This window comes from Chiloscyllium plagiosum, unplaced genomic scaffold, assembly GCF_037043375.1.
Source record: "Chiloscyllium plagiosum isolate Xiang-an unplaced genomic scaffold, Cpla_swu_hap1 HiC_scaffold_26, whole genome shotgun sequence".
Taxonomy (NCBI): domain Eukaryota; kingdom Metazoa; phylum Chordata; class Chondrichthyes; order Orectolobiformes; family Hemiscylliidae; genus Chiloscyllium; species Chiloscyllium plagiosum.
In genome coordinates this window covers 822572-843968 of record NW_028270164.1, presented here as the reverse complement: position 1 = coordinate 843968, position 21397 = coordinate 822572, and the positions used below count along the sequence as shown (strand labels likewise).

General features: G+C 44.8%; 1 protein-coding gene across 1 annotated transcript in view; it reads left to right on the top strand.

Moving 5' to 3' along the window:
* Positions 1-21397, top strand: part of slc16a4 (solute carrier family 16 member 4) — a 108602-nt gene that overhangs the window by 32713 nt on the left and 54492 nt on the right. The window contains exons 2-3 of the mRNA XM_043718885.2: positions 6402-6545; positions 8163-8313. Coding sequence (XP_043574820.1) covers positions 8209-8313 — 105 coding nt within the window. The 5' untranslated portion in view covers positions 6402-6545; positions 8163-8208. The remainder of the gene's footprint in view (positions 1-6401; positions 6546-8162; positions 8314-21397) is intronic.

Here is a 21397-nt window from a genome sequence, read left to right as displayed (position 1 = left end):
TTTGACTTGATGAGTTTAACAATTTTGCATCATTACCTCCTGCTTTTCCTCCAGACAGCAGCCACTAGTGCTATTTCTGTTGTTCCTGCTTATACTTCCCATAGAACTATGAACATTATGATCCCTATTGATATTATTACTGGACATATCAGCTACTAGGTAGGACCCTTGCTTGATAGATCATATTTGATCTGTTTTAGTTTAGACTAAGAAAATAGTCTCTCAGTAAAGAAACTACAGCAACATAAATACAGTGCTGCAGATTTTGCTTTAATAATGGAACAGGTGCTTATTAAAAGAATTGGAGAAAAGGTCGAATAACCAAACCATCTACTTATAATGCAAGTTCAAAGATTTTCAAACACACACTAAACGTATATTCCCAATTATCTGAAAACACTCCTGTTAATTGAAAGGGAACAGAACAGCTTCTGGAAAGCATCCAAATGACCATTCATACGTTACTTACACCAGAGTCCCTGTATCTAACACCTTGGTAGATTTAAGCCACCTGTAACTTCAACATCCAGTCTAAAACTGCAGATAGCTTTTTCCTGGAGCTATTATATATCTACTTCAATGTAATCAGCTTTAAGTACCTCTTCAGAGTTTTATCTCAGCAGTTGCAATCTGCTGCAAACACTGTCTGTTCACTTTAGGGTAACCTAGGTCACTATATATCCTTCACCTTCTCATAGGCACTGCTCTATGTAGCCATCCTATTCCAAGGATTTCACAGAACTGCACCTGACACAAATTAAAACTTTAAATCCATTTAGATTATGGGTGTTTGCCTTTAAGCTTTCAGTCATGGTAGTCTACAGTAGAAAAAAAGGCCCTTCGAGCCTGTGCTAGCAAACAAGGAGCTAATCCCATTTCCCAACACTTGGCCCATAGTCATGCATATCTTGGCACCACAAATACGCACCGAAATGCTTCTTAAACGTTGAGGGTTTCTGCCTGTAACCTCCTTCCAGGCAGTGAGTTCCAGATACCCAACATCCTCTGGGTGAAAAAAAGTCCTCACATTCCCTTGAAGACACCTGTTTCATCCCTTAAATCTCAGCCCCCAAGACATTTATCCCTCCATTAAGGGGAAAGGTTTCTTCCTCTCTATCCTGTCCATGCCCCCCATAATTTATCCATCTCAGTCATGTTCTCCTCAGTCTTCTCTGCTCCAAGGAAAACAACACCAGTTTGTAAAATCTTGACCCTCTCCAGTACTGTCACATCTCCTTTACAATGTGGATTACAGAACTGCACACGATACTCTTGCCTGTGGCTTAACCAATATTTTATTCAGTTCTTGCATAACCTTACTGCTCTTAAACTGTGCCACCACTAATAATAGCAACTATCCCCTATGCAGTCTTGCCCAGTTTATCTACCTGTCCCTTTACCTAAGGAGACCTGTGTACATGCAGCCAAGGTGCTTCTGTTCTTTGGTGCTTCCCAGGAGCCTACTGATCTTCATGCATTCCCGTCCATGTGCTGCCCAAGTCCATCACCTCACACTTATCCAGGTTGAATTTAGCCCATCTGACCAGATGTTTATATCTCCTGTAATTTAAGACCAGCCTCCTCACCAATTTTCATATAATTTGTGAACTGGGTCCCAATGCTGTACACAGGCTTCCAGTTACCCCATGACCATCACCCTCTGCTTCCTAGGCAAAAGTGAGGACTACAGATGCTGATGAAGGGCTTTTGCCCGAAATGTCGATTTTCCTGCTCCTCGGATGCTGCCTGACCGGCTGTGCTTTTCTAGCACTGCTCTAATCTAGACCCTCTGCTTCCTGCCACTCAGCTGACTCTGGATCCAATTTTCCAAATATCCTTGGATCCCACGGGCTCTTACCTTCACTATCAATCTCCCATGTAGGACTCTGTCAGAAGCCTTACTGAATTCCAGTAAATGACAATGAATGCATTGCCCTCATTTACACACCACGTCAGTCCTTTGGGAAAATTCAATCAAGTTGCTCAGACAAGACATCTCCTTTGCCATTTTTGAGAAGATTTGTAGCTGAGGCTGAGCTGTGAAGGTGGTGATATCATTTCAATGCTATTCAAACTGGAACTCCATCAATAAACACATTTATTTGGACCCCATTTACTAACCTCTGAAAAAAAGAACCGGAAGTGATATCACCCACCACAACATACCAAGAGACATAAATAGAAAGTGGGACAGAACACCAGTGCTCCATCGGAGGCTCACTGATGATGTTACTGAGCATGGTGACGAAACGCCTGTGAACAAATCTAATAGCTCAGCGAGCAAAATTACCACCTGAAGACCTCTCCTTAATGCAACAAGGCTGACTGTTCTTGATTAACCCCTGCCTCTTCAAATGCAGATTAAGTCTGTCCCTCAACTGCTTCCGAAAGTTACCCCACCACTGAGGTTAGATCGACTGGCCTGTAGTTTCTCGGTTTATTCTTTACTCTTTTTTTGAATGACAATAGCACATTGTCTGTCCTCCAGTGTCTGTCACCTCTCCTTGGTCAGAGAGGAATTGAACATTTTTATAAATACCTCTACAATTTCCTTCCTTGCCTGACTCATCAACCTGGGACACATTTCATCCAGCTTTGGACATTTGCTTATTTTAAGCCTGATAGACCACCCAGAAGTTCAGCTGACTATGCTAGTTTCTTTATGTAAATCAGTCCTTTTCCCTGATTTCTATACCTATGTTGTTCCTCTCAAGTGAACACTGACACAAAGTATTCATGTAGGGCTCTACCTATGTACTCTGGCTCCATGCACAATTCACCATTGTGGTCCTTAATGGGCCCGACTTTTCTTTAGTTACCTTTTTACCCTAACATATTTGGAAAATGGTGGTGGCCAGCATGGTTGGCTGGTTTGTGATACAGCCACAAGTTAAACTCACACTGGTAGAGATTAATATGAAGTACTCTTCTCCTTTACCTTTACCTTGTAAAATAACTTAGAATTTATTTTATTTTATCTGCCATTCTCCTTTCAAGACCTGCTTTGTTCTCCGAATTTCCTTTTTAAAATCCCCCAGGCACATTCCATTCCCCAGAAGGGTTTCTGCTGTTCTCAGTTCCTGGTATCTTCCATAGGTCTCCCTGATTTCTGTTTGTCCAATCCTATAGATGCCTTGCTTTCCAGTGTTCACAAGACTTATTGGTCCCTTTTTTTTATCTTTAATGGTCCCACTTTTTATCTTTAATGGAACATGTTGGCTCTGTACACTCCCTATTTCCATAAGATCAGAATAAATAGCAACAGGAATAGGTTGTTCAGCCCCTCAATCCTGATCTGATTCAATAGGATCAGGGTTGATCAGGCATTCCCCATGTCTACTTTCCTGCCTTTTCCCCATATTCCTAGATTCTCGATCAATCGGGGAATCAATCTCAGTCTTAAATATAAACAAGGACTCTGCCCACACAGCTCTCTGTGCGAAAGAATTCCAAAGATGTACAATCCTCTGAGAGAAGAAATTGCTCCTCATCTCAATCATAAATCAGTGCCCCTTTAAGCTGAGGCTGTGCTCTCTAGTCCTAGTCTCTCCCGTGAGGGGAAACACCCTCTCAGCATTGACCCTGTCAAATCCCTTAAGAATCCCCTGTGTCTCAATGTGATCACGTCTCATTCTCCTAAACTCCATGGAGTAGAGTCCCAACCTGTTTATCTTTTGCTCATAAGACAATCCCTCCATACAGGGATCATTCCTGTAAAGTTTTTCTGAACTGCCTCCAATGAAATGATATCTTTCCTGAAATAGGGGACCAGAGCTGCTCACTGTACTCCTGATTTGGTCTCCCCAGCACCTTGTACAGCTGCAGTAAGATTTCCCTACTCTTCCACTCCAACTCCTTTGAAATAAGGGCCAACATTCTATTAGCCTTCCTGATTACCTGCTGTCCCTGTGTGTTAGCTCATAGAATCCCTACAGTGTGGAAATAGACCCTTCGGCCCAAAAGGTCCACATCTTTGGATTGTGGGAGGAAACCAGAGCACCCGGAGGAAACGCACGCAGACACTGGGAGAATATGCAAACTCCACACAGACAGTCGCCCGAGACTGGAATCGAACCCAGGTCCCTGATGCTGTAAGGCAGCAGTGATAACCACTGAGCCACCGTGCCACTTTCTCTATTTCATGCACATGGGGGCGGCACAGTGGTTAGCACTGCTGCCTTACAGCATCAAGGACCCAGGTTCAATTCCTGCCTCAGGCAACTGTCTGTATGGAGTTTGCACGTTCTCCCCATGTCTGCGTGTGTTTCCTCCGGGTGCTCCGGTTTCCTCCCACAGTCCAAAGATGTGCAGGTTACGTGAATTGGCCATGCTAAATTACCCGTAGTGTTAGGTGCATTATCAGTGTCAAGGGTAATTGTAGAATGGGTCTGTGTGGGATGCTCTTCGGAGGGTCGGTGTGGACTGACTTGTTGCGCTGAAGGGCCTGTTTCCACACTGTAGGGAATCTAATCATATAAAAGTGGGCGGCACGGTAGCTCAGTGGTTAGTGCTGTTGCCTCACAGCACCAGGGTCCCAGGTTCGATTCCAGCCTCAGGCGACTGTCTGTGTGGAGTTTGCACATTCTCCCCGTGTCTGTGTTGGTTTCCTCCGGGTGCTCTGGTTTCCTCCCACAATCCAAAGATGTGCAGGTCAGGTGAATTGACCACGCTAGGTGCATTAGTCAGAGTGAGATGGGTCTGGCTGGGCTACTCTTCGGAGGGTCAGTGTGGACTGGTTGGACCGAAGGGCCTATTTCCACACTGTAGATAATCTAATCTAATCCGGTACTTCCCATCCCTTTGTATTACAGTTTTTCTCCATTTAAATAATACACTGTTCTTTTGTTTTCCATTTCAAAATGAACAACTTCATATTTTCCCACATTATACTCTATTTGCCAACTTTTCCCACTTCCTTAACATTTCAATATCTCTCTGAAAAACTGTATCCCTCTCATAACCTACAAACCTTTCCTTTTTGGATGTATCCCACAGCTCTGACACAGATTTACCTGAAAGTATCTGCTTCCAGTCCACTCTAGCTAAATCATACCTGGTCTTATTTAAATCAGCTTTCTCTCATTTCAGAACTTTTGATTTTAGGCCCATCCTTATCATTTTCCAGGACAATCTTGAATCTAATGGTGATATGATGGCTTTCTACAATATATCCCTCACACTGATACATCAACTCCTTACCCAGCATCGTTACCTAAGTCCAGGATCACCCTCTGTCTAGTAGGGCATTCTACGTACTGGATTAAATTTGAAGAATTCTGCTTCTTCAAAACCTTTTGACACTATGACTACCTGAGTTAATGTTGGGAAATTTGAAACCACCTCATTCAGCACCCTATTACTTTTACACTTCCCTGAAACGTACCTCCATACCTGCTCCTCTTTTTCTCTTGCGCTGTTAGGGGCCTATATTACAGACCCAGCAATGTGATAGCTCCTTTTTAGTTTTTATGTTCTACTCATATGGCTTAATTTGAGGAGCCTTCAACAGTGTCATCCTGCTGTAGTAGATTCCTGAATCAATATTGCAACATTTTATCTTCCTTCCCTGTCTCTCCGAAGATCCTATATCATGGAATATTGAGCTGACAGTTCTGCCTCTCTCAATTATGTCTCAATACAATGATATCATACTCCAATGGTTTAACTTGTGGCCCTTAACTCTTCTGCCTTGTTCATATGGCTCCTAGCTCAAATCAATACCACCCAACATTGCCAAGCTCCCCTGCGCCTTTATGACTCACTTGATATTTCTTCTAATTTTAACTATGCACCTCTCTCTGCTGTGTCTTCTCTCTCACCCTCATGTTAATTTAAACCCTCCTCAACAATTTAATAAAACAAGTCTCAAACAAACCCTGAGGTCCTATTATTTCCCTTTCTTTGTTGCAAAATAATCTAAAATAAATATGTCTGAGTGGTGCACAAAACCCATTCACTCTAAAGCCAAGTTTCAAAATCACCATGGCTACAGAAATGCAAACAATTATTAACTTCAGACACACAGAAATCCACTGATTATTAACACACAAGCCAGAAGCCCAGCTTGCAATAAATAATGTTAAAACACATTTATTTATGTGCATGTTCGTATGTAAAACCTGTTACACTTTTCATCACTCCCAGGTCCAAGGAACTGAAACATTAACTCTTTCCTCAGTCACTGCTGAGCTTCTCCAGCACATTCGGTGTTTGTTTCTGAATTCCACCATCTTCTGATTTCCACTTTTTTCAGTTCATGTAAAGATTTTCTGAACCACACTCTGAACTGTCAAATCCATGGGGATTTGAAAATATTACCTATTTCTGCTGGGTCATAGGAAACAATCTACCACCCACTCATTTTCAAGGAATTAAAGTACTTTGTATTCACAATGCTGCAGGTGCAAGGATCTGGGAATGGGACCTTCACTATTCTAAAGTTTGACTCCATCTGTCTTGGAGAATGAAAAATAATGATTAGAAGAGCAAGCTATCGAGCAATTTTGATTGAACTCCAAGAATACCAAGCCTCGAGACTGCAGCAGGTGAGTGAACACTTAAAGGAACTTGGTGCTGAGACTAAGAGGCTTAACCTCAGTAAATCACAAGACCTCAGGCAAGGGGTTAACAGGCCACCCAGTGACCTCTTTCTAATAAGATGAATTTTGACATTGTAATAATGCCAAAGTGCTGGGAAATGGCTGAAAGAGAAGCATTTGGTCATAGAACAAAAGGGCTGCACGGTGACTCAGTGGTTAGCACTGCTGCCTCACAGCACCAGGGACCCGGTTCGATTCCTGCCTCGGGCGACTGTCTGTGTGGAGTTTGCACATTCTCCCCGTGTCTGTGTGGGTTTCTTCCGGGTGCTCTGGTTTCCTCCCACAATCCAAAGATGTGCAGGTCAGGTGGATTGGCTAAATTGCTCACAGTGTTAGGTGCATTAGTCAGGGTTAAATGTAGGGTAGGGGAATGGGTCTGGGTGGATTACTCTTTGGCGGGTCGGTATAAACTTGTTGGGCCAAAGGGCTTGTTTCCATACTGTAGAGAATCTAATTTTAAAAAAAAAAGAATTATGACCCTCCTAAAACACAAATAGAAATTCTTCCTCCCAGGGACTGAAACATCAGCTGTGTGTTTCCAGCAGAAACCCTTTCCTGTCTTCATTGGTCTTGGTTTAAATACAACTGGCACAGGATGTGCTGGTTTCTGACAACATTTAAAACATTAGCTCTTTGGAATGATTCCATTAAAGAGGACATAGATTAAGATTGCAAACCAACTGTTAGCTCTGTACTGGGACTGGAGTGAAAAAATTATTATTGAAATATTGCCTTTTTGAAGAATGTAAATCTTTAGTCATCCCGGCCCATTGTGGCCTTGGCCCCTTCTTCCCAAACCTCTTGTGTCTTTAGTAAGGTCTCACAGCAGTAGAACCCCTCTTCCCATCCCTTTTCCCATCCCCACCATGTCCATCTTCTCCACTTCCCCCTTCTGTCCTCCGGCCATTTCCCCCCACCTCACCCAGATTTGTTAATCTGATTAGCCTCAAGTGGAAAATTCCCAGTTGACTCCTAATTAGATTCCTAAGATCAGAGTGGTGCTGGAAAAGCGCAACAGGTCAGGCAGCATCCGAGGAGCAGGAAAATCGACGTTTTGGGCAAAAGCCCTTTATCCTAATTGGCGTTGACTTGTTGCATGGATTGGATTGGATTGGAAATGGAATTGGCAGGACTGGATGAAGTTTTATTCATGATTAGTACAGTAGTGTCACCTGGGAGGTCACCCTGTAGGTGCTGTCCCTGAGTGGGAGCCTTTACCAAAACTTAATTCACAACTTTTGGCACACTCTGATTCCATATTTTGATTGATATGCATTTGGGGAGCAGAGCAGATTCCTGATTGAGGAGTGATATTTTCACTGAACAGCTGCTGAATTGAAATCTGTGCATCAGAATCAAAAGGAACAATTCAAAGCAAAGTTAAAAATCACACAACCCCAGGTTATAGTCCAACAGGTTTATTTGGAAGCACCAGCTTTCAGAGCACTGCTCCTTCATCAGATGGTTGTGGAGTACAACCAGAACTCAAAGCAAAGTTGCCTGTGACTTTATAGAGGGGAGTTTGTGTAATTTTCAAACCATGATGTCTGTGAATATACACAGGGTTCTGGAACAAGTGAAGTTGTTTCTGCATACCTGCTGACGGAAGATGGCAGAGGCGAGAAAGGCAAAGAGTTGGAGTCAGAAGGTGAAACAGTACGTGGACCCACCCGATGGAGGCTGGGGCTGGATGATCGTTCTCCATTTCTTCCTGGTAAGAAATTGAGTTTCCATCACACATCCATTTCTGAGTTTTGAGGTTATGGGGGTTGGAGGTAAAAACAGGAGAGTGAGACTCGCTTCACGGCTCAACCACTGAGTTGAATGGCCTCATTTAGTATTGTAATGCTTCTAGAGTTCTATCGTCCAGATCCTCTTCAGGAAAATCTCTAATAGACAACACCCCTACTCCCTCAGACGTGCACAAAAGTTCCCAGCTATGTGTTAGTTAAAATCTTGGAGAGAGGTCTGATTTGGCTAATTACCCAAGAAAAGTTGGATGGATTAAGATTCTAAATTATGAGCAACCAGGCAACTGACTCCCCAATGACCTTTTCTGTATTAAATCCTCCAGCCCCTACATCCCTTTCCTATCTCGATACTTCTCAAATTCTTCCATCTATTAACATATATCTATATTTCTTCATAATTCTAATTGCACAGTTGGTAGATTTGCCTTCATCTACTTGCCCTGAGTTCTAACATTCCCTCCCTAACCTCTCCACCTGTTTTAAAAAATTCTCAAGGTCAGGTTCGTAGGAGAGTAGTCTGACACAGAACAAACGACCAAGAGGCGAGTCTGCTAGAATATGGGCATTTTATTCCCCGCAGCGTCGCCACAACCAACGGGTCTGGCTTATACTCACTCTACATGTTACCGGAACTGGGAGCCGTCAGTTCTCGTAGAGCGGTTGCCAACAACCCACGCTCGGCGGTTAAACGTAACCCCGGAGCAGACTCACCGAACTGGAGACTTTTCCAGCTGATATACTCTTTTCCAGATATAAACATTCATGTGAACAGCAGAGCAAGGCTAAAAAACACATTCCATTCTGGTTACATACAGATAAGAAGATTCACACGGGGAGGTGTGTAATAAGATTCACACGGGACTAAGCAACACCTCCATTCCGGTTAGATTCACACATGTATTGGGACATAATTTTTAACCGTTTCACCACATTCCACTGCTTGGCCCAATACATGTGTTACATTATGATTCACACATGTATTGGGACATAATTTTACACCACACCACCTCATTCCTCTTTTAAATACATCTTAAAATCTTTCCAATCAAACTTTTTGCACCTGCCCTAATATGGCTATACATCCTGGTATCAAATCTTGTTTGACAATTGCTCCTGTAGGAAAAGGCTTGGGACATTGCACTGAGGGCGCAATAGAAATGCAAGTTGTTGTTGAGTCAGAGAAGAAAAGCTGCAAACACTAGATCAATCAGCTCCTGAAAGAGAGAAATGTGTTTGTGTGTGTGTGTATGTTATGAATGAACTGACAGTGTACAGTCAGTGTACCAGGAATTCATTTAGTAAAAAGCAGACATTTCCCATTTTGATAATAAAATTATGCAGATTCTGCAGACTGACTTCATTCGAGACTCTGATTTTGCCCTCTCTCTTTATAAATTGAGGATCTGAGTTATAAAAGATCAAACGATTGATAGATTTCCACTATCAGCAGAGCTAATGTTTGACTTCAGCCCTTCAAGTTTTTTTCTTTTCAGCCAGTCTGTTTACCATTCAAAGGAGCTTCTTCAGGAAGGCCTTATGCCCGAAACATCGATTCTCCTGCTCCTTTGATGCTGCCTGACCTGCTGTGCTTTTCCAGCAACATATTTTTCAGCTCTGATCTCCAGCATCTGCAGTCCTCACTTTCTCCCTGTTTACCATTCAACACAAGAAGCAGTTACAAATTCCAAGTGGCAAGAGCAACACTCATAATATTGTGTTCCTCATTCTTTTGCCTGACATTATGTGGCAGTCGGTAGTGAGCACACCTCTCTGGGTCCTCAGGGGTTGATTGCTGGAAGGAGATTACAACACACAGATTAACATTCCATCACAGTGCTGAGGGTTTGCCATGGATATTAGAGATTTCTTTGACACATTTGGAGAAAGATGTAGACATATTCCGGGTGGCCTGGACAATAAACCACCTTCAGCAACAACACAAAGAAACAAATTGGCTGTTGATTTATCCATTTGCTCTTTGTAGAACACCAATACTCTCTGAATAGTCACTCCTTTCCAAAACCTGCAATCATGTTGTAAACTGCTTTGTAATTAGCCAGCAATGTAACCATTTCCACTTTATATTTAAAAAAAAATCTTCAAAGAGAGTAAATATCTCAAATTTAACTGGACTAATAACCAATGGGAGAGAGTTATCGATGGTAGGGTCAAGATGGCAGACAGCAGACCGATGAAAGAGTGGGGAGGGGAGGGATCTGGGGGGTGGTGGGTGCAGGGACCAGGTTGGGGGGAGGGAGTGAGATAGTGGGGGAGAGTGAGTGCAGGGTCAGAAGGTGCAGGTAGTTTCAGCAACAGCCAAACATTGGGGATGAAGTGGGGGAATCCTGAGGAAGATGCCATCAGAGGGGGTTTTAGACCACGACTAGAGGAGCAGCCCAATGTACGTGTACATGTTGTGTGGCACAAAGGTTTCTTGCTGTGGGTTTGGTATAGACTTTAAGTTGTGTCTTGGCAGTGCAGTTAATTAGTAAATGTGTAAATACACTCTGTCTGTCCACTCCCTCATTGTTTATGTGTACTATCAACACAATGCACTGCAGTAATTCACCAAGACTCCTCAGACAGCACTTTCCAAACCCATAACCATCCAGAAGGGCATGGGCAGCAAGTACATGGAAACACCCCCTTTCAAGTTCCCCTACAAGCCACTCATCATCCTGACTTGGAAATATATCCCTGTTCCTTCGCTGTCACTGGGTCACAATCCTGGAATTCCCTCCCTAAGGGCATTGTGAGTCTATCTACATCACACAGACTGCAGCGCTTCAAAAAGGCAGCTCACCCCCCAACTTCTCAAAAGGCAACTAGGGACAGGCAATAAATATTGGCCCAGCTAGCAACACTCCCATTCCATCAGCAAATAAATGAATTGTCCCTCCACCACCAACACTCAGTAGCAACTGTGTGTATTATCTACAAGATGTAATGCAGCAATTCGCCAAAAGTCCTTCAACAGGACCTTCCAAACCCATGATCACTTTCATCTAGAAGGGTAAGGGCAGCAGATACATGGGAACATGAGCCCCTGCAAACTGCCCACAAAGTCCCACCCATCCTGAAATGGAATTATATTGCTGGTCCTTCAGATTTTCAAGCCAAAATCTTGCATCTCCCTCTCTGAAAGCACTGAGTATCCCTAAATATCATGGACAGCAGTAACTCACCACCACCTTTGAGGGGCAATTAGGGATGGACAATAAATGGTGGCTCAGTCAGTGACACCCACATTCCCTAAACTAACAAAAATCTCTCTACATCCCAAAAAAGTCCATGCAATATTGAAGTTGTGAAGCCCTGCCCCAAGACCAGGTCAATATTCGACTGATACTGGACTCGTTCCAAGTCAGTCAGTTACTTTGGGAACCAACATTATTAGTCATCTAGTGCGTGAGTTCTGCTCATTTGGACAGTGGGTATATTTTAATACTAACTACAAGATAGCTGTTAGTTTAAATTTTCAGAGCCAATCCAAGTTGTCCTCTCTATTGTCTTCAGTGAACTCTTGACTTATTTGCAAAGTTGGATTCAAATTACTGAACACTGGACAACACTGTCTATCTGGCTGGTTCTCAATGCTCACATTTTGAAATTACTATGATCAGGTTCATAGTCCTTACTGCAAACCGTTGATGTTTACCGCTGAGTCTGTGACTTGTCACTGTTTTTGCTGTCTTTTAAGTTCGGCTGAAATCTGTTTGCTGGTTGGCAATCACTGTGAACAGAGGCGAGTGTGTTTCTCATTGAGGATTGACCCTGAGAGCCAAGTACTTATTACCTGAACACTACACTGACAACCATACTCTCCCTCCCCCCCACCATTGAGAATAAAATCCTCCTCTTCTTTATCTTAAATGGGAAACTCTAGGCGTTGAGATGATGTCCTATGGTATAAGACTCTTCCACAAGGGTAAACAGCCTTTCGGCATCTATCCTGTCAAGTCCCTGAAGAATTTTGTATTTCAATAAGGTCACCTCTCGTTCTTCTCACTCTCCAAATGTTAAATTCAACATTGTTAAGGAGACTGTTCCCGAGGGATCATTTATTCTGAGATCACTTATTATACATGCCTCATTTTGCGTTAACAACACCGTGGATATTGAGAGCAGTTTTGGTTTCCTTATCTGAAGAAGGATGTTCTGGAAGTGGAGGGAGTGCAGTGAAGGTTTCCCAGAATGGTTTCTAGGATGACAGGTCTGATGTATGGAGAGAGACTGAATTAGTTAGGAGTTTAGATGAACCAATCTAAAGGGGGATCTTATTAAAATAACATGCTAAATTCTGACTGAGGGAAAATGTTTCTCTTTTCTATCCTAAAACTGCAACCCCTAATTTTTAAACAATACCCCTTTCTGCACTGGCCCACAAGAGGAAACATCCTTACCACAGTCACCTTATCGAGACCATTCGGGATCTTATACATTTCAATCAGTCACCCCTCACTCTTCTAAACTCCAGTTGAAACGAGCCTGCTCTGTCCAATCTTTCCTCATGAGACAACCCTCTCATTCTAGGTATTAAGATCATCTAGACAATTGTAGAAAGATTTATTTGCCATGATTGTTACCAAAACTGGTGGACATGAAGAATGAACCATATTCCTTATATTGTGCCTTGCTAAAATCTCCATAATATTTTCTACTTCCAGGCTTAATCTCAGCTCATCAGCTGCTGAAGCCCTCACCCGTCAGCCCCAGTAATCTCCTGGCCAGCCTCCCATCTGCCATTCAACATGAGCCTAACCTCATCAAAACTCTGCTGCATATTTGAGCACACAGCACATCCCATCACCATTTGATGGGTTAATGTACAGGCAGGGACAAAATGAGGACTGCAGATGCAGGAGATCAGAGTCAAAAGTGTGGTGCGGGAAAAACACAGCAGGTCAGGCAGCATCCGAGTCGACGTTTTGGGCATAAGGCCTTCATAAGATATTTTGGGGATGGGATGGGGGGAGGTCGCTGAGAGATAAATAGAAGGCTGGTGGGACTGGGGGATGGTAGTTTGGAAGCTGATAGGTAGATGCAGGTGGGGGGTGAAAATGATTGGTCGGAGCAGAGTGTGGTGTGGATAGGTGGGAAGGAAGATGGACAGGTAGGACAGTTCGAGAGGGCGGTGCCGAGTTTGAGGGTTGGATCTGGGATAAGATGGGTGAAGTGGAGATGAGGAAACTGGTAAAATCGACATTGATGTCGAGTGGTTGGACGGTCCCAAGGCAGAAGATGAGGTGTTCTTCCTCAAGGCGTCATGTGGCTTGGATTTGTCAGTCGAGGTGGCCCAGGACTTGCAAGTCCTTGGTGGAGTGGGAGGGAGAGTTGAAGTGGTTGGCTACAGGGCGGTGGGGCTGTTTGGTGTGTGTGTCCCAGAGGTGTTCCCTCAAATGTTCCGGGAGTTGGAGTCCCGTCTCCCCAATGTAGAGGAGACCACATCGAGAGCAACGGACATAGTAGATGAGGATGCTGCAGAAATTCACTAACGATCCTCAGACAGCACCTTCTAAACCCATGACCACTTCCATCTAGAAGGATAAAGGCAGCAGATACAAAGGAACACCACCCACTACAAGTTCCCTTCCAAGCCACTCACCACCATTCCTTCACTGTCGTTGGGTCAAAATCCTGGAATTCCCTCCCTAAGGACATTGTGGGTCTACCTACAGGAAATGGACAGCAGTTTAAGAAGGCAGCTCACCCCCACCTTTTCAAAGGGGACAATAAATGCTGGCCCAGCCAGCGCTGCCTGCACCCCACCAGTGAATAAAATAGGCGACATAGGTAAGGTCCGAAATGAATACTTTGTGTCAGTGTTCGTTAATGAGGGGAATAATTTGGGTATAGAAATCAGAGAAAAGGTCCTGTGATACAATTAAATAAATTAGCATAACCAGGCTTGAACTTAAGTTAATTTTCAGGGCCAGCTGAAATGTTGAGTGAGGCAAGGGAGGAAATAGCAGAGGCACTTGTAAAAATGTTCTATTTCTCCCTGGCCACAGGAGAGGTGACAGAGGACTAGGATGACAGCAACTGTTATTTAAGAATGAGTGAAGGATAAATAGGGGAACTACAGGCCAATCAGTTGGCCCTTGATACTGCAGACAATAAATGCTAGAGATCATAGCAGGTGGTGTTAAGCTCTGATGAAGAGTCATCTAAACTCTAGACATTAGCCTCTCTCTCTCTCTCTCTCTCTCTCTCTCTCTCTCTCTCTCTCTCTCTCTCTCTCTCTCTCTCTCTCCATGGATACTGCCAGACTGTGATCTCCAAATTTGTTGTCTTCAGAACAGACTTCAGCATCTGCAGTAATTTGCCCCTTTTGTTGAGTCTAACTTTGGTAGTGACGTAACTATTGGAAGTGATTTTGAGCGACCGAATTAATCTGTATTTGGAGAGGCGGGGTTAATCAAGAACAATCAGTATAGCTATGTTAATGGAATGACATGTCTGACCCACTTTGACTGCATTTTTCAGAGGTAGGTGTGTAGGTGAAAACAATGCTTATGTACTTGAACTGCAGCAAGGATTTTGTCAAGGTCCCACATGGGAAACTGATTGACAGTGAAAGTAAGACCCCATAGGATCCAAGGAAATTTGGAACATTGAGTCCTCTGTTAGTTGAGTGGTAGGAAACAGAAAGTGATGCTGGTGTGTGTTTTGTGACCGAAAGTCTCTGTCTAGTGGAATCCCACAGGGTTCTCTGTTGGGGCCCTTACTTTTTGTAGTTTATATAAATGATTTAGACTTAAATGTGGTGGGGGCTGATCAGTAAGATGCAGATGATACACAAATTGAAGGGGTGATTAATAATGAGGAGAATAGCCTTAGAGTTTAGGAGAAAGTGAGGACTACAGATGCTGGAGATCAGAGTCAACAGTGTGGTGCTGGAAAAGCACAGCAGGCCAGGCAGCAACCGAGGAGCAGGAGAATCGACGCTTCCAAGCATGAGCATCATCAGGAATAGAGGCAGGGCTTCTGCCCGAAACATCGATTCTCCTGCTCCTCAGATGCTGCCTGACCTGCTGTGCTTTTCCAGCATCACACTGTCGACAGCCTTAGATTTTAGGAGGACACTGATGTGTTGGTCAGATGGGCTCATCAGTGGCAACTGGAATTCAGTCTGGATAAATGTGAGGTGATGCGCTTGTAAAGGAATACGTGAACAGTAGAACTTTGGGAAGCACCGAGGATCAGAGACCTTGGTGTGCAGGTACATTAATTCCATAAGGTAGTGGGACAAGTAAGTAAAGTGGTTAAGGCGGCATAGAGTCACAGAGATGTACAGCATGGAAACAGACCCTTCGGTCCAACCCGTCCATGCCGACCAGATATCCCAACCCAATCTAGTCCCACCTGCCAGCACCCAGCCCATATCCCTCCAAACCCTTCCTATTCATATACCCATCCAAATGCCTCTTAAATGTTGCAATTGTACCAGCCTCCACCACTTCCTCTGGCAGCTCATTCCATACACGTACCACCCTCTGTGTGAAAAGGTTGCCCTTGAGGTCTCTTTTATATCTTTCCCCTCTCACCCTAAACCTATGTCCTCTAGTTCTGGACTCCCCGACCCCAGGGAAAAGACTTTGCCTATTTCCCCTACCCATCTGATCCAGATCCTGTTGTAATCTGGCATATAGAGTTCTTGCCTTTATTTGTTGAAGAATAGTGTTTAAGCCACAGGAAGCATTTGGTGTGCTTGCCTTAAGTGGTCAGTACATTGAGTATAGGAGTTGGGATGTCATGTTGCAACTGTACAGTACAATGTTAAGGCCACTTTTGGAATACTGTGTGCAATTCCTGTTTCCCTTCTATAGGAAGGATGTTAAGAAGCTTGAAAGGGTTCAGAAAAGATTTACAAGGATGTTGCCAAGGCTGGAGGGTTTGAGCTATAGGAGGAGGCTGAATAGGCTGGGGCTATTTTCCCTGGAGCGTCGGAGGCTGAGGGGTGACCTTATAGAGGTTTATAAAATCATGAGGGGCAATAGACCTGCCCTTCGAGCCAGCACCACCATTCATTATGATCATGGCTGGTCATCCTCAATCAGTATCCTGTTCCTGCCTTCTCCCCATAACCCTTAATTCCACTATCCTTAAGAGCTCTATCCAACTCTTTCTTGAAAGTATCCAGAGACTTGGCCTCCACAGCCTTCCGGGGCAGAGCATTCCACACACCCACCACTCTCTGGGTGAAGACGTTTCTCCTCAACTCTGTCCTAAATGGCCTACCCCTTATTTTTAAGCTGTGTCCTCTGGTTCGGGACTCACCCATCAGCGGAAACCTGCTTCCTGCCTCCAGAGTGTCCAATCCTTTAATAATCTAATATGTCTCAGTCAAATCCTCTCTCAGCCTTTTAAACTCAAGGATATACAAGCCCAGTCGCTCCAATCTTTCAACGTAAGATAGTCCCGCCAATCCGAGAATTGACCTCGTGAATCTACGCTGCACTCCCTCAATAGTCAGAATATCTTTCCTCAAATTTGGAGACCAAAACTGCGCTCAATATTCCAGGTGCGGTCTCACCAGGGCCCTGTACAGCTGCAGGAGGATCTCTTTGCTCCTATACTCCATTCCGCTTGTTATGAAGGCCAGTATGCTATTAGCTTTCTTCACTGCCTGCTGCACCTGCATGCTTGCTTTCATTGACTGATGGAGAAAGTGAGGACTGCAGATGCTGGAGATCAGAGCTGCAAATGTGTTCCTGAAGAAGGGCTTATGCCCGAAACGTCGATTCTCCTGTTCCTTGGATGCTGCCTGACCTGCTGCGACGAGGGAGTGGTCTCTCCTGAATGCTTATAGGGGTGGAGAGGGAAATATATCCTTGGTGGTGGGGTCCGTTTGGAGGTGGCGGAAATGACGATGGATGATACGATGTATATGGGGGTTGGTGGGGTGGTAGGTGAGGACCAATGGGGTTCTGTCCTGGTGGCGATTGGAGGGGCGGGGTTCAAGGGCAGAGGTGAGGGAAGTGGAGGCGATGCGGTGGAGAGCATCGTCGACCACGTCTGGGGGGAAATTGCGGTCTTTGTAGAAGGAGGCCATTTGTGTTCTTCGGTAGTGGAATTGGTCCTCCTGGGAGCAGATGCGGCAGAGGTGAAGGAATTGGGAATATGGGATGGCGTTTCCACCCCACCAACCTCCGGACCTCCAATCTCCACCAGGATAGAACCCCACTGGTCCTCACCTTCCACCCCACCAACCTCCGGATACATCGTATCATCCTCCGTCATTTCCGCCACCTCCAAACAGACCCCACCATCAGGGATATATTTCCCTCCCCTCCCCTATCAGCATTCAGGAGAGACCACTCCCTCCGCAACTCCATCGTCAGGTCCATACCCCCCACCAACCCAACCTCCACTCCCGGCACCTTCCCCTGCAACCGCAAGAATTGCAAAACTTGCGCCCACACCTCCCCCCTCACCTCCTTCCAAGGCCCCAATGGATCCTTCCATATCCGCCACAAATTCATCTGCACCTCCACACACATCATTTACTGTATCCGCTGCACCCAATGTGGCCTCCTCTATATTGGGGAGACAGGCCGCCTACTTGCGGAAGGTTTCAGGGAACACCTCTGAGACACCCGCACCAACCAACCTAACCGTCCTGTGGCTGAACACTTTAACTCCCCCTCCCACTCCACCAATGACATGCAGGTCCTTGGTCTCCTCCATCGCCAGACCCTGGCCACAAGACGCCTGGAGGAAGAGTGCCTCATCTTCCCTCCAACCACACGAGATGAATGTAGATTTCTCCAGCTTCCTCATTTTCCCCTCCCCCCACCTTTTCTCGGTCTCAACCCTCGGATTCAGCACCGCCCTCTTGACCTGCAATCATCTTCCCAACCTCTTTTCCCCCTCCCCCCCCCCCCACCCCCACCTCCTCTCCGGCCTATCACCCTCACCCTCACCTCCTTCCACCTATCGTATTCCCAACGCCCCTCCCCCAAATTCCCCCCCCACCTTTTATCTTAGCCTGCTTGGCACACTAGCCTCATTCCTGAAGAAGGGCTTATGCCCGAAACGTCGATTCTCCTGCTCCTCGGATGCTGCCTGGCCTGCTGTGTATTTCCAGCACCACATTTTTCAACCCTAATACCATGTGCCCTAATTTTGCTCACTAACCTCCTATGTGGGACTTTATCAAAGACTTTCTGAAAGTCCAGGTACACTACATCCACTGGATCTCACTTGTCCATCTTCAGAGTTACATCCTCAAAAAATTCCAGAAGATTAGTCAAGCATGATTTCCCCTTCATAAATCCATGCTGACTCTGACCTATCCTGTTACTGCTATCTCGATGTAATTTCGTCCCTTATAGTTGACTCCAGCATCTTTCCCGCCACTGAGGTCAGACTAACTGGTCTATAATTCCCTGCTTTCTCTCTCCCTCCTTTCTTAAAAAGTGAGACAACATTAGCCACCCTCCAACCCGCAGGAACTGATCCCGAATCTATAAGAACATTGGAAAATAATCACCAACACATCCACGATTTCTCGAGCCACCTCCTTCAGTACCCTGGGATGCAGACCATCAGGCCCCGGGGACTTAGCCTTGAGACCTGACAGTCTCTCCAACACCATTTCCTGCCTAATATAAACTCCCTTCAGTTCAGGTCCTTCAGCCACTATTACATCTGGGAGATTGCTTGTGTCTTCCCCAGTGAAGACAGATCCAAAGTACCAATTCAACTCTTGTGCCATTTCTTTGTTCCCCGTAATAAATTCCCCTGTTTCTGTCTTCAAGGGCCCAATTTTGGTCTTAACCATTTTTTTTTCATTTCACATACCTAAAAAAAGCCTTTACTATCCTCCTTTATATTTTTGGCCAGTTTACCTTTGTACCTTATTTTTTCTTTGCGTATTTCCTTTGCGTAATCCTCTGTTGTTCTTTAAAAGCATCCCAGTGCTCCGATTTCCCACTCATCTTTGCTATGTTATACTTTTTTCCTTTTGTCTTTATATGGTCCTTAACTTCCCTCATCAGCCATGGCCACCCCTGCCTCCCCTTAGGATCTTTCTTCTTTTTTGGAATGAACTGATCCTGCATCTTCTGCATTATACCCAGAAATACCTGCCTTTGTTGTTCCACTGCCATCCCTGCTCGGGTATTACACCATTGAACTTTGGCCAGCTCCTCCCTCATAGCTCCATAGTTCCCCTTATTCAACTGAAATATTGTCACTTCCAATTCCACCCTCTCCCTTTCAAACTGCAGATTACAGCTTATTGTATTGTGGTCACTACCTCCTAATGGCTCCTTTACTTCGAGGTCCCTGATCAAATCCGGTTCGTTGCACAACACTAGATCCAGAATTGCTTTCTCCCTGGTAGGCTCCAGCACCAGCTGCTCTCAGAGGCACTCCACAAACTCCCTTTCTTAGGGTCCAGTACCATCCTGATTCTCCCAGTCTTACCTGCATGTTGAAATCCCCCATAACAACTGTAGTAATATCTTTGCAACAGGCCAATTTCAGCTCCTTATTCAATTTACACACTACATCCAGACTGCTGTTTGGGAGCTTGTAGATAACTCCCATTAGGGTCTTTCTACCCTTAGAATTTCTCAGCTCTATCCATACTGACTCTACATCCCCTGATTCTAGGTCCTCCCGTACAAGGGACAGAATATCCTCCCTTACCAACATGGCCACCCCACCTCCTCTGCCCGTCAGTCTGTCCTGACGATAGCACGTGTAGTCTTGAATATTCATTTCCCAGGCCCTGTCCACTTGAAGCCACGTCTCCGTTATCCCCACAACATCGTAACTGCCAATTTCCAAATGAGCCTCAAGCTCATCCACTTTATTTCTAATGCTTGGACTGGATAAATAGACAAAGTCTGTTCCCTGGGGTGGGGGAGTCTAAAACTCCCAGAGGGCATAAGTTTCGGGTGAGAAGGGAAAGATTTAAAAGAGATCTAAGAGGAAACCTTTTCATGCAGAGAGTAGCGCGTGTATGGAATGAGCTGCCAGAGGAAGTGGTGGAGGTGGTTACAATTACAGCATTTAAAAGGCATCTGGATGGGTATATTAAGAAATATTTCGATGGATATAGGCCAAATGCTGGTAAATAGGACTAAATTAATGTAGAATATCTGGTTGCCATGGACGAGTTGGATCAAAGGGTCTGAGTTTATGCTTATACTGTATAAATTGTTGGTGAGGCCTCAGCTGTGTGCTGTTCTGGAATCCATGTAATAGGAGAGATGTGATGGCACCAAAGAGAGTGCCAAGGAGATTTACCAGGATGCTGTCTCGACTGGTGCGATCCCATAGTGAAGAGAGATTGGACAGACAAGGTTGTTTTCCTTGGAGCAGAAGAGACTAAGAGTAAATGTTGATTTATTTATTGTCACGTATACCGATTGAGATGGATAATATTGAGGGGCATAAACAGAAAAGAATTTCTCACCCTGATGGAGTGAATCACTGACCCTCTAGAGAGAAAAATGACTCATCTACATCTTAAATGAAAACCCTTTTATTTTTAAACTGTGTCCCTGAGTTGTATATACTCCCACAATGGGAAACATCTCAGCATCCACCCTGTCAAGTCCCCTCAGGGTCTCCTATCTCAATAAGGAAGGGCAGTGCTACCTTGCAGACTGGCAAAGGGAAACATCCTTCCTGACATTCAGGTTGGGTTTCACAGGCCCACTCAGCTCCTGACCATGTTTGGACAAAGGCCATAATGGGGCTGAACTCCTGAGGTGAGATGAGAGTGACAGCCCATGACATTAAGGCCACACTCTATCGAGTGTGCATTAAAGAGTCTGAGCAAAACTAGAATCAATGGGTATCAGGGGGCAAACTCTCTGCTGGATGGAGTCATACCTGACACAAAGGAAGATGGTTGTGGTTGTTGGTGGTCTGACATCTCCATTCTAGGACATGTCTGCAGGAATTCCCCAGGTAGTGTCCATCCATCTTCAGCTGCTTCATCAATGACTTTCCCTCCATCATACAGTCAGCAGGAGGGATGTTCACTAATTGCACAGTGTTCAGCACCATTCATGACTCCTCAGATAC